Below are 14626 nucleotides of genomic sequence, written 5' to 3'. Positions count from 1 at the left end.
AAAAAAGCGCACATACACACGCGTGATATGACACAACCTGAAGAGAGAGACAACAACAACACAGAGGCACATCAGACAACAACATGACCCGCTGTTCCCATTGGTTCTTCTTCAGTGTCTTGCTTTATTAGTTATTGACACAGGACACAACAACGGGGTTATTTTTCATTTGAGCTTCTGGGTGTTATTTGCACATGTGCATACCCGCATGGATGCGCTCTTGCACTCTCATGACTGTATGCAGGTTTTAAGCTCTCACACAGACACACAAGTAATTACTGAGTGTATATCACAGAGAAATTTTCACATTTTCTCTCCAGATATTTTCTTTTTTTTACATCTTGTACAGCGCTCATTGAGATTGTCATTCACAAAGTTATAATAATAAGTACAACATTGGGCTGAGGTTAGGACTCATTAGATGAAATACCTCAGAAATCACAAGGTGAGCCCCGAAATACCCTTTGCACCCCAAACCTTAACATTCACAGTGAAGTGCTACCTAACCTGAGCTCAACTGTTTGCATCTGAATGCTTAAAACCGGTAGCACACTTTCCACACGTTCAGGCACAGATCAGTCTTCTTACAGGTGACACAAAGGACAAACTCCATTGAACATTTAGACAAAACACTGTGAAAACATTTGGTGTATCTGCATATCTTTTGAGGTCATGCGTAGCATGTGCAGCTGCATCTGTGTTAAAGTGGGCACTACACTGCTGTTTGTGCAATTACAAAACATCCTACCTCTAGGACAGCCAGATTAAAAATTTCTGGGTGTTTCCAGGATACAAGCTCCTTTATTAAAAAATTTTTTTGTTCTTTTTTAGTGTTACCTCTGGTCTATGGTTTGATCCAGGAAGATGTGGAGTTTGCATTGAGGTCCTGCTGTAACAGAGACCCCTCCATCTTATACCAATCCTCAGTCAGAGGGGAGTCTGGGCTGGGTGCCAGGGCTGCTGCCTCTAGTTTGTTGTCAACAGGGGGGTGTCGAAAGTTTGGAGGGAGTTTGGGGGAGTGTTTCAGTGCAGGTTGGTGGCAGTGGTGGTAGTTGGATTGCAGTAGTAAATGAGGTGTTGGGTTTTCATGAGCATGAAGATAATGGACATGGGGCAACGAAAAGGGAAGGCGTTATGGTGGAGCACAAAGGAAAAGAAGGGGTGAAATGAGGGTGTGGGTTTCAAAAGGGAAAGAGGGGGGATGGGAGGGTCGATGTGGGGCAAGTTTGGGAGGGTAAGTGGTCAAGGGGTGGCGGGAGAAGTAAATAAAAAGGACAACACAAGGCAGGAGAGAGAGAAAGAGAGAAACAGACAGGGAGAAACAGAAGTGACGAGAAGTAAATTAATGCATGGTCAACTGTCTGAGTCCAGAAGACAGAGAAAGACAGAGATCGTTTTTGAGCATGAATGACTGTGACATTATGGGACACAGAACAAAGTTCACAGACACCGTGAAAAGATGGAAGACATGAATGGCTGAGGCAGTGTGAAGAGAAAGGAAAAGGAGAGAGGTAGAGGGACAGAGATTCTTGTCTGACAGAAGAAATAAAATGTGATACCAAGCGGTGATGGAAACACAGACAACATGAATGTGAAGAGATGGAAACAAACAGAGCAGAGCAGAAGAACTTGGTGTGTATGCATGTGTGGTAAATGTACGACTGTAGATGTGTGGATGTTTTGTTGCTAGCTGTGACTGAAGTCTCCTAACTCGGTTTATAGTGTGCTGTCCCATCCAGCGCATCTTTCCTGCATGTTTGAATGTGACATTCAAAACATATAGTGACCTATATGTAGTTTATCTGCATTGGCTGCCTCTGCACTTATATAATGTATGTTTACATCATACTGTGCCAAACATCTTGCTGTGTGGATCTGTTTACATAAGATGTGCATGTTTTGCATATCCGTCTCCTGGTGTGAAACATACCTTTCCGCACATTCCCATCTGTGGCACGGAATTCCCTGGTATTAAGAAGGAAGCAGGCTCTGTCCTGCTGGTAGCGTTCCCGAGTGGGGCCTCGCCCAATAGGACTCCTCTCATCCGGGCTCAGCACCTGGTCGATGGTGGGGCAGTCCTCATTAGCCAAGGCGGCTGAGGCTGCGTCACCATTCTGCTTAGAATCTAGTTGAGGCAAAGGAAAGTGAAAAAATAATTTCATAACTAATGCCTCTTTTCCACCTACTCGGCTGTTATTGACTTGACTTGACTCTGCTCGACTCGGTCACAACTGGGGTGAGGTCGTTATAGCAAGGCGACCTGAAAGTCCTGTGATGTCATTTGTATGTGACTAAGACACAAAACAACAATGAATGTCATCGAGGCGATGGTTTAAGCACGGTGTCGGTTTGTTTGTAACCATTTCTCTTGTTCAAAAATGCTCTGTTTGATTTTTGTGAAAGAGTCACTTTCATGACCCAGCCTGAGCCATTACTACCTGGCCAATCAGTGGCATGCAGGCTGTCGACGTCACATTTTAAGCTTGATGAAGCTCGCTTGGAACCCTGGCTAACAAAGTACTTGGTACCAGGTAATACCACGTAATGGAAAACCCTAAAAACCGAGTAGAGTCCAATCAAAAGAGAGGCTTTAATGTTGGCAGACGGCTTTTCTTCCCTAAACCTGGTTCTGCCAGAGGTTTCTTCTTGTTAAAAAACGGTTTTTCCTTCCCACTGTCACCAAGTGCTTGCTTGTAAGGGGTCATCTGATTCTTGGGGTCATTACGTTACAATATAAAGCGCTCCGAGGCAACTGTTCTTGTTAATTGGCATTAATAAAATTCAATTAATGTGTACTACTTTAGTGTAGGAAAATAAAGCATCTTCTGGTCAACCCTTCTGTTTGTAAGGGGAAGCTAACCAGAAGAAAATTTCTTGTTCTACACAGTGAATGAGCTGAGGGCTGCACCAAGATTAATATGAATGATATGGAACTATGAGTCATGCAAAGATATGTTAAATATCTTGCATATAAAAATGTGTTTTATTTAAACTGAAATAAAACAGTAAATAAGGAATATATATTTTGAGTAGGTGTGATTATTCATAAACCATGAAATCAGAGGACGGCCCCATAAAACTTGTACTTGATTGTACTTTCCAAGTCTGGAGTCTGCTATCAAAAGTTTGACTGATACAACTTGCTAATAAAAACAAGGAAAAAAAGAAAAAAAAAGAAGAACCTCTAGACACAGCCCACAAATACCTGGAAAAAAGCCAAGCAGACAAGATGTAGTAAAAGCACTGAAGAAACCAATGTTTTCTGACTCACTAATGATCAGGCCACTGGAGTAATGCATTTAAGGTGCATTATTGTGATATATGACTGACGCCTGATGCTGCAGCATGTAAAAAGCGCACCAAGAGCCAAATTACCTCGCCTCCTGATTTCACTGCTAATGCCAGAGAGATAATATGTAGGCTGACTTTCCTCAATTCGGGAAGTCAGCTCAAAATTGAGATGCATTAAGCTGTTTTAAAAGATAATTGAGGTCATTTTCCTTCCATAATGTTTGTTTTTCCCTGACAGATGGAGGCCTTAAGGCAACTGTGAACCTACCAGTTGATCATAAATTACATATGAGTTGTGATGGGCCAGCAATTTCTCCAGGGTGGCTCAAGAATCAGCCATGCATCTCTTCTTGATGGTACTTCCAGTTCTTTCTCCTGACACTTTGGTACTCTTAATTCTCAGTTAAAAGTCTAAAATCCTTTTGTACACCTAAAACTACCATGAGCATTGACTACAAACATGCAAGTTCGTTTTAGATTGCTTATCTTGATTTTAAAGTGGTAAACTACATAGTGAAACTTTAATTTTACTCTTGAACATACAGATTTATTCATTCCTATCTTTTCAACAGTAAAAAAAGATCACATATTTTCTCATGATAAAGATAAGCAGCATTAAAAAACAGCAACAAACACTCACCTCTGTTGATCTCTATAATTTCTTCTTGGGCAAGAGGACAGTCACCTGCTATTCCTCCAGACCCCATCACTCCTCCCAAGACATTTCCCAAGATTCTTTGCGGTGATGCAGTAGCCATCGCCAAGGCATCTGGCTTGCAGTAGTTGGGGGACCCTGGTTGTGGCGCTCGGGGGATATGTTTGTTCTTCTTTTTGGGAAGCTTTTGTTTGGCCATAGCCAGAGAGTAGTACATGCCGAAGTTGTTGACAATGACAGGTACAGGCATAGCAATGGTTAGCACACCAGCCAAGGCACACAGCGCACCCACCAGCATCCCTGACCATGTCTCCGGGTACATATCTCCATAACCCAGCGTGGTCATGGTCACAACAGCCCACCAAAATCCAATGGGAATGTTCTTGAAGTTGGTATGGGCACTGGCTGTTGGGTCATCTGGGTCTGCGCCAATTCGTTCAGCATAGTAGATCATAGTGGCAAAGATGAGGACACCAAGAGCTAAGAAGATGATGAGCAGGAGGAATTCATTGGTACTGGCACGCAGGGTGTGGCCAAGGACACGGAGACCTACGAAGTGGCGAGTCAGCTTGAAGATTCGGAGGATACGAACAAATCGGACAACACGCAGGAACCCCAGGACATCCTTGGCAGCTTTGGAGGACAGCCCACTCAGACCAACCTCCAGATAGAAGGGCAGGATGGCAACAAAATCGATGATGTTGAGGGTGCTTTTGAAGAATTCAAACTTGTCTGGGCAGAAGGTGACTCGAAGCAGGACCTCAATGGTGAACCAAATGACACACACACCTTCCACATATGTCAACCAGCTGTCAGTCACCACCTCATAAACTATCTCCTCACGCGTCATGTTGCCCACTGTGACATTCTCTGTCTTGTTGAGGATGGTGTTGAAGGCCTCGTGCGTCTCCATGCAGAACGTGGATATGGAGATGAGGATGAAGAATAGGGAGATAAAAGCCACATACTGAAAAGAATGAAGAAAGGGGTAAATAGAAAGAGTTAAAGTAGGAAGAGAAATCAGAGAAAGAGCAAAAGAAAAAAGTCAAATTATGAAAATCCAGCAAGGCAAAGGACATCAGAGAAAATGTCAGCATTTTAACAGTAGAAAACCTCAAGCCAACTGCAAAAGTAAATGCATTAATTATTCATTCAATTTAATTACATTACATTAAATTAAACAACCAGTGAATGTATAACACTTATACCCTTAAATAGTATACTATCGGTTAATACTCAACTCAATATTTAAAAAATGTCTTAATATGTTAATGTGTATCCTACATATTCCAACTGATTACCACATCTTAACCAGAAAACAAAAAGTATGCAGAAAGCTATAAAAAATATTTCAGAAGCATGTAGTCCACAAACAGAACTTCTAATCGGAAGGGATAAAATAAATAACTGAAAATATGTCTGCCATATTACAGTCATGTGGAGAAGGAAGTTTTCACAGGACTTTAGTCAGCTCTATGCAAAGAAACTAAGTACACCTTACTTAGTAAGTAGCAGCTAGTGCTGATAATCAAATTGACCCAAATAACTGATCATCAGCAAGTGTGAGCACCTCTATAAAACCAGAGGTTTTGGCAGTTTCCCGGTCCAGAGCATTCAAGTGTGTGTTAACACAATGTCACCATCTTCCTAGTTGTGGACATCCCAGCAAATTCCCCCCAAAATCCAACTGTGCATGTTAAAGTTTAAAGTTCATGAAGGTGCAATGAAAAAAAGACTAACAGGTATGGCTTATTTGGAAGGGTTGATAAGAGAAACACTCTCTAAAAAGAACATGGCAACATGATTTAGATTTGCAAAGTTGCATCTAAATAAACTACAGACAGACAAGACCAAAGAAAGTTTGGTTAAATGTACAGCACCATGTTTGCAGAAAACCAAAGATATCACCAAAAACACTTCATGCCAACTGTTTTGCAGCCACAGGACCTGGGCAGCCTGCAGAAAAAAATTAATTCAAGTTTTTCCTGCTAAAGGTCGCTCTGCAAATTAGCCAAAACAATCATTGGGTGTATTTAGTTAGTTTTTCACAGTACTGTTTGGAATCCCATTGTTATGAAGATTTCATTAACCTCACTGCTCATTTAAATAACATGCAGATGCTTTAGGTAACATTACCCTTCACTCAATCATATCATTTAGCCTACTTGTGTGGGTTTTTTTTTTAAATTGGACATTTTGACGAGTCTTTTCAATACTTAATACTTGGTATTCATATTCTTAATGCTATGGTTGCATTTGGCCTATTAAAACTAACAACTCACACTAACTCCGATGCTTTTTTTTCTTGAATTATTATGTTGTTATTGTGAACCTCTTGTGAGAAATGTATTGCTTATCTTTCCACAACCTGGATCCTTTCTATATACTACAATATTATGCCTCCCATGGGTTGGCTTGTTCACTTCAGAAATCTCTGCAGCTTTCCTTGACAGAAAGAAAAACAAGCTAATTTAAACCATCACACTGTCCCGCTTCAGACATCTCTGTTTTCCAGTTTGCTTATAGCTCATCTGCGTGATCTGCAGTTTACTATATGAAGCCAATCTTTTCCCTTCACTGTAACTTGTTCAGTTGTCAGTGAATCAATGACAGTAGTGTGATGACACCAGTGTGCTGCGCAGTCTTTCCCCATTGTGGTCCATTCCTAAGCCCTGCAGTGTATTTATAGATGCAGTATACTTTGTGCGTTACCAAATAAATAATAAAACACAACCATGGCCCGAGGAGCAAAAGAGAAAGGTAATTCATACTTGAGTGGAGTCCATATATATAAGAACCCTGAGTGCCCTCAGCATATTGTGAGTGCCAGCCTGTATTTTTGGCATTATGCACTTATGTAATATCAAGAGCAAAATGTTTATAAGAAGAGGCTTTATAACTGGGCAAAAAGAGCAACCAGTGCCACTTATGTTTCTTGAAAGGTCTCCTTCCCCCCCACCATCCCTTTTCTTTGGGTTGGAAATTGGATGAGAGCCTACACATATTTTCTCTAAGTGCCTTCCTGACAGAAACAGACTGGGCAGAAGGCTTAATACTGTGAGCGGTTGTATTTATTGAGGACATTAGCCAACGAGCATTTAGCCAAAGACATGACCTTCCAGGAAAATCAGTAAGTTGGTGTCCATTCTGTAATTTTTTTTTTTTATTGTTTCAACCATTTGTTGGTTGTAATGTTGGTTTATGTTGTTTAATGTTGGCTCAATAAATGTAATTGCATTTTTTTTTACAGGCTACCTCTTTGCAGCCCAAATAGTTTGGTAATGTATATCATTAGGTTTGCTCCTGTTTTTCTCTTTTGCTTTATTCTGTCATTCTTGCAGCATCTACCGTCCTTTCTGGTCTGTTTTCCCTCCCGCTCTCCTTCTCCTCTACCATCTATGCTCTTTCTTTCTTCCCCTCTCTTTTCCATCTCTACTCTCTACCTCTTTTTTTCCTCTGCTATGTTTCTCACTAGTTGGTGTCTGACCTACTTTCTCAGATTGCTGCAGTACTCTCCTCCTCTGTATCATGAAAGCACACACATACACACACACTGAGGTTCTCAAACAGCCTCTACACTCCCCCATCCTCCCCCCACCCCCCAACCCCCAGTATCAACCCCCACCCTCCCGTCCCAGTGAAGCGGGATAGTACCAGTGGGACCAGCACAGGATGTTCCCTTATTGGCCGAGCACCAGAAAGTCTTCACAAGTACAAATCACAACAACGAAGAGAGTTTCGCCCTGAAGTGTTGGGCTCTTTTTTTGTTTGTTTTTGTTTCTACTGTTCTTTTTATTCTTTACGACATCAGACATTACTGATGCAAGGATTATAATAATAGTTAATAACTGAGTAGATGATGAGCACGGGCAACTGTAGAAAGCATGAGGATGCAGAGACTGGAAAAAAAGTGTGAGATCTTGTCTTCAAAGTGAGCTTTTTCATGTTGTCCTTTGCCCATGTACGAGCTAACACATACACATGAGACTGCTAAAAGAAACTTGTGGCAAAACCGTAATAATACTGTATCGTTTATGTAGGTTACACAGGTGGAGACACAGGAGGGGGTGGACAAGTGGGAGGGAGACCAGACGATGCGGATCCATGCGTGGAGAAGCACAAAGGAAAAAGTTGAAGCAGTCCAGAAGCAAGGACAGAGAGTAATACGAGCGAGGTGAGAGGGATGGACGAATGCCAAAACGGTTAACATAACTCAGACATGTGACCGAGGCAAGATTTGCTCATTGTTCTGATGATGCTAACGTGATGTGACTGTGTGATGAAAAGACGACTTTTGCAATGACAAGCAAGAGGACAAAAAGTATGACGGAAATGATGGTGAGAGGAAGAGCGAGGAGCCAAAGAAAAGGAAGCAAACCTAACAAGAGACTGAAGGCTAATAATAAATGACAGGCCTTAGCAACTTCTGTCAAACGGAGGGACAGATGGAGCTCTGTGTCTTTTTCCAACATGTTATTCCATACAAATGATTTCAAAGCTGCCAGGAACCTTTGCATAAAGCTAGTTTATATTACTGAACCTCACACAAAGCTGGATTAGGTGAATGTCTGAATGTCAAATACGTCCATCTAATTGTTCTAGCACAAAAGTGGTAGAATCTACACTACCAGCCACTTCATTAGGTACACATGTTCAACCTCTTGTTAATGTAAATATCTAATGAGCCAATCAAATGGCAGTAAATCAATGCATTTTTTAACCTCCTGAAGTTCAAATCGAGCATCAGAATGGGAAAGAAAGAAGATTTAAGTGACTTTGAACATGGTAAGGTTGTTGGTGCCAGAGAGGCTGTCCGAGCATTTCAGAAATTGTTGATCTACTGAGATTTACTTGCACAACCATCTCTAAGGTTTAAAGAGAATGGTCTGAAAAAGAGAAAACATCCAGTGAGCAGCAATTCTCAAAAATGCCTTGTTGATGCCAGAGGTCAGAGAATGATAGGAAGACAACAGTAACTCAAACAACCACTTGTTACAATCAAGGTGTGCAGAAGATTACAGCTGGGCTACAGCTGTAAGCTAAGAACAGGAAACTGAGACTATAATTTGAAGGTGCTTACCAAAACTGGTAAGCAGAAGAAACATTTCCTCTGGTCAGATGAGTCTTGAGGTCTGTGACATCGTTCGCGTGGTAGAGTCAGAATGTGGTGCAAACAGCATGAAAGCTGGATCCATCCTGCCTTGTATCAACGGTTCAGGCCAGTAGGCTGGTGTGGTTTTGTGGCAGATATTTTCTTAGCACACTTTGAGATGCTAAGCACCAGCTGAACATTGTTTAGATGCCACAGCCTGCCTAAGTATTGTTGCTGACCATCTCCATACCTTTATGGAGATGATCAAAAGTGTACAATGTTCTGATTGCAGCTTCCAGCAAGAAATTGTGGCATGATGCAAACTGGTTTCTTGAACATGATAGTCACCAGATCTCAATCAGTAGAGCATGTAGATCCTCATTATGGAAATGTAGTCAACAAAACTGCAGCAACTTTGTGATGGTGTCGTATCAATATGTATCAAAACCTGCGAGGAATGTTTTCAGCACCTTGTTGAATCTATGCCGTGAAGAATTAAGGCAGTTATGGAGGAAAGAGAGGGTCCAACGAAACAAAGTGTACCTAATAAAGTGTCCAGTGGGTATTTCAATCTCTTTTCACTTTTGAATTTAGTCTTCATGTTGTTGTTTTTTTCATTAACGTACCTCATATACCTATATATAATATAATTATGTGGGCTCAGACACAGTTGATGCATACACCTTAAGCTGTTAAACATCATTTTAAAAAAGGCCAATTTTTATCTTCTCACATATTAGCACCAAAATATGAAAGTTAAACAACTCTGTTTGAGCCGATCTGACAGTGAGCTCAGCTCATGAATTTAATACAGTAAAATAATATTTCTGCTAAACCAAATGTAGCTGAGCGCACTGTTCATGAGCTTGATTTGTTACAGAATTTTATCTTAAACAGAGCAGATCTGTTTAGATTATTCAAACACACACATCTAAAAGCTGATTTGATTCCAGCTGCAAGAATCACTTCTGTTTACACTAAATAACATTTCTTTTAACCAAAAAAACTAAAATACCTCCAGTTAATTCAACATAAAGGGAAAACAAAACAAAAGTGTTAATCATTTATTTTCATCAATCAACAAAATGCAGTGAATGAACAAAAGACAAATCTAAATCAAATCAATATTGGTGTGACCACCCTTTGCCTTCAAAACAGCATCAATTCTTTGAGCTACACTTGCAAGCAGTTTTTGAAGGAACTCGGCTGGTAGGTTGTTCCAAACATCTTGGAAAACTAACCACAGATCTTCTGTGGATATAGGCTTCCTCACATCCTTCTGTCTCTTCATGTAATCCCAGACACACTCGATGATATTGAGATCAGAGCTCTGTGGGGGCCCTACCATCACTTCCAGTACTTCTTGTTCTTCTTCACGCTGAAGATAGTTCATAATGACTTTCACTGTATGTTTGGGGTCATTGTCCTGCTGCAGAATACATTTAGGGCCAATAAACAATCATTTATAATTCTGAAAGCATTCTTTTGTTTACAGCATTTTTCACACCTGCCTAAAACCTTTGCACAGTATAGACAACTGTACCTGTAATGCTGGCACATCAACCCTTCAGCTGTTATTTTCAACTCATAAATGACTAAATTAATACAAGGGGGAATTTAAACTGATATTTTGGGTGTTATAGTTTAATCTGGAACAGTTTTAAAACAATTCTTGATGTAATAAAATTCAGAGGCGCTGTATATTTTTGATTCGCTGTGCCAAAACCTTTAACACCTGCTGAGCTGGCACATAGTCTGACTGCTCCTAATGAGACACATTGGCTGACTTACAGAAAAACAGAGTAAGTTGAGTGAGGATATTGATTTTTAAAGTTATTTGTTTAACTTAACTGCACATTACACCATTCATCATGCATTATATGTATATATATATATATATATATATATATATATATATATATATATATATATATATATATATATATATATATATATATATATATATATATGTATACATATATATATATTCTGCAACCAGCTAGAGTTGCTTGTGTTGCTCATACAATCTCTGGTGTACCAGTACACTAATATTTTAAGCTGTTACACCATTATGGCCCCAAACAACTGCCTTTTTTATGTTTTTATCTTCTGTGTTAACTGCATTGAGTTCTATATAATGATAGATAAATATCATAAATATAAAAGTGTCAAATATAAATTTATAAGTGAAATTGCCATTAAGATGGACTACAAGCATGTGCATGCTCTAAATGTCTGAGTGAGTCTTCGTGCCATGTTCTGGCTGTTTTGTGCTATAAAGATGATTTCATTACAAAAATAATAATGACTCAATTAAGCATCATATGAGTCACGAGTCACAGTTCTTGGGTAAAATGACTGTTTTTCACTCTTTGACTTAACAAACAACAATATTTACTGACTCTTCCATGTTCCTTTCCTTATTAGCAAATTTCTTTGCTTCATATTAAATTAAACTTTTTGAGTTTGATGTTTTTCCTAGTAGGAAATCTTATACACAGAGGAAAGCACTCTGTACTGAGAAAGCTTGACCTAACAATGACAGATAAACGTATTCAGCAAAAACAAAATGCAAAGACACACGCGGGTTTGGGTTTCATTACCCTGGCAGCTTGAACCAAAAGTACTGCAATTAATTTGACTGAGATGAGCTAAAAGCCACAATCAATTATTGCTCCTGATAAAACAAAGGTCCATTCATGTTGTCAGTGAGTAAATCGAGCCGTATTTACAGCAGCAGAGTACAGTAGATTGCACAGTAGATGCGAACATCAAATCAATACTACTCAATCAACATGGCAAGCAGGAGTTTTCTGGCTGTGGGGGGGACAGAGAAGCACTCAAACTGCTTGAACATTAATAAAATCTGCTTAAATCTATTCATCAAATCAGCCTGCAGCAAACAGCTGCAGAGCCTGTGCGTGCATTCGATGCATATACATCTGTTGGTGTAAGTTCCTGGCACCGAACGTGTGCGTGTGTGGACATGACTCACAATGTGAAAGAGACAAACAGCCTATGGGCACAGGAGGTGTGTGCGCACACTTGCTGATCACAGATAGCAAGTGGTAGCTGCATGAGCACTGCATTGAAGTGATGGAGAGGGATGAGCAGGGAGACAGAGAGAGAGAGAGAGAGGTGGAAGAAGATGATAAAAGGAGGAGTAGCAATCTGTCACTTCACACTCATTTATCTCCTTGGGCGCTTTGTTCTTTCCCGCCATCCCTTTTTTGTTGTTGTTGTTGTTGTCCTCACAGCAACGTGAAGGTGTGCACTCTGGACGATGCTCTCGATGCGTAGCACTTACAGGCACAGGTGCAATGTGGTCAATTCCCTACATTAAAGCCAACAATGACCTTCAAGGTCCGATCGAGCCCACCACACCGCCCCACCATCTTCCTCCTCACTCTCTAGACACCGAAATTAGATTTTGAAAGATCATCAACATAAATTTAAAAGAGCGGGAGTCAAAGATGGAGAGAGGAGCAAATGAAAAAAAGAAGAGCCTTTTGAAAAAGAGAGAGAGAAACTGCGAAAGGAAGTTGATCATGGCGAGCGCTGATTGTGTTTTCGATGGATGAATGAAGAAGGGAGAGCGAAGGAATGGAGGTGGAGGAGAAGGAAAGGAAAGAGCAGAGGAGAGAAGACAATGAGGGGCAGCGGAGAGTGAGATTGCAATAAAGAGACAGGGAGCGAGAAAGGAGGAGGTGCTGGGAGAGCACGAATGTAAGCGATATAACCGAGGAGAGATTGTCGGAGCTGATATTAGCCCTACAGGCATTTTTGCATGCACGGCGGTGCGCTGCGCTCTTCCTTAACGGGACCCTAGTGGCGCTGTGTTTACTGCGGCACCATCCAGAAGAGCTTTATCATTACAGTATTACCACAGCCCTGCCTGGCTCTGTGTCACCATGACAACCACTGCGTTAGCCTCTGCTTTCAGGCACCAAGGACAAGACCAAGCCAAATACTGCTCCTACAGCTGGCGTAGAGGGCTGAATGTATACAGGAGCAAGAGCCAAATTGTGATCATTTGGTCCAGACGCTGATTGTCCAATCAAAGGCTTTAGTTTATCAAGTTAAGGGCGCGTGACCTTGACAGTGATACTTAAAGGCAGGTAAAGGATTTCGCTTCTCGTTAACAAGGCTTTTGTTTGATTAGTGTTAGTATGACAATCAGGGAGCAGTGGAACGTGGAGTCTTTCCCAGCAGGGCAAAGCAAATGGAGGGGGGGGGGGCGCCGCTGCAGAGTCAGCACTGATAAGGAGACACTGAAGGATGATCTGAAATCTGCACATGAATGAGGCATGAAAAATGAACATTTGAACGATGTGAAATACAGAACCCTCTCCTGAAGGGCAACCTGAGCAGCGGCTCAGACCGGGATCGGGTGATTAATCTATTATCTTAGGTGAACGGCCGCGGCCATCACTCAGAGACTTCCAAAGTAGCCACTTAGCGTGCAGGGCGAGTATAACCTTGGGTGGGTTACGGGAATAGCCTTCACTTGTGCCATCATCATCATCATTGCTGCAGAGCAATACTGAAATTGATGGTTTTGTTTGTTTTAGCTCAAGATCATCAAAAAGAAAAAAGAGAAGAAAAAAAGAGCGAAACACCAAAACTAAAATGTCAGAAAAGAGAGAGTGCTGAAGTCCGAATCAGAGAACAGAAAACATGCCTTCATCTTTTTTCAAAACTGTATGTTTTCGTTTTGCTGAACTATAAATGACTGTTTACTTTATGCAGCTTATGAAATATGTCCATGTGAACCACGATTACATAATTTTGAATCCAGTCCATTGACATACAGCTAATGCCACCGTGACGTTCCAACATTGCAGTTTAACAGCTACACTTTAGAAATTATAATCAAAGCAACTGTCACGTGCCAAGTCTTGAGCTGCCCCTCTTGTCTTTATGTTTTGCTATGCAAATGTGAAAATATGTGCAAACATAGATGGACATACTTTATATAAGGCAACAATGAAGCTTGTTCAATTCTAACGAGCAAGTGTTGGGATGAGTTTCTTTCACCCTCAGTACGAGGCAGACAAACTGATTGATGAACTCAGAGTGAACTGCCAGACCTTCACATATGGTACGCTGCTCACTGTTATTATAATATGTGAGCATACATGACAACAGCAAGTATAAATGTACACAGCATGGGAGAGAGGAGACCCACACTTGAATAAACATCTCAAACCACAGTGTGGAGTTATCTTTTTCATTGTCTCCTTCAACTCAACTATCATCATTATAGCTAGAATATCAATATTTGGTATGAACAATTTTATTGTTCATCACAGCCTGGTCTTACCTGGGCAGCTTTCTTGTCACTTCTTTAAGCAGTCGTCCTACTGGTTGAAATGCTAAACCGTGACAAAGCTTCTACAGACGACTGTGAGCATTCACGGTTGTACCTCTCTGCTGACCTCGTCCATACATAGTGACAACGATTTCAATATTTGGCAACAAAAATTTCAAATTTGGATTCATCACCTCTATTGAGTAAGATCTGTTGTCAATGATATTTAGGTCCAGTTCTTGTGTAATGCTGCATTCTTTTGTCCTCGTTTCCCTTC

General features: G+C 40.8%; 1 protein-coding gene across 1 annotated transcript in view; it reads right to left on the bottom strand.

Moving 5' to 3' along the window:
- Positions 1 to 14626, bottom strand: part of kcnc3b (potassium voltage-gated channel, Shaw-related subfamily, member 3b) — a 48974-nt gene that overhangs the window by 14775 nt on the left and 19573 nt on the right. Inside the window, exons 3-5 of the mRNA XM_039616863.1 lie at positions 3932 to 4913; positions 1931 to 2125; positions 838 to 966 (exon numbers count right to left, since the gene is read on the bottom strand). Coding sequence (XP_039472797.1) covers positions 845 to 966; positions 1931 to 2125; positions 3932 to 4913 — 1299 coding nt within the window. The 3' untranslated portion in view covers positions 838 to 844. The remainder of the gene's footprint in view (positions 1 to 837; positions 967 to 1930; positions 2126 to 3931; positions 4914 to 14626) is intronic.

The sequence above is a fragment of the Oreochromis aureus genome, linkage group 8 (genome assembly GCF_013358895.1).
Source record: "Oreochromis aureus strain Israel breed Guangdong linkage group 8, ZZ_aureus, whole genome shotgun sequence".
NCBI lineage: Eukaryota > Metazoa > Chordata > Actinopteri > Cichliformes > Cichlidae > Oreochromis > Oreochromis aureus.
The sequence above is the reverse complement of the archived record's forward strand: the minus strand, read 5'-3'. Positions and strand labels throughout refer to the sequence as shown.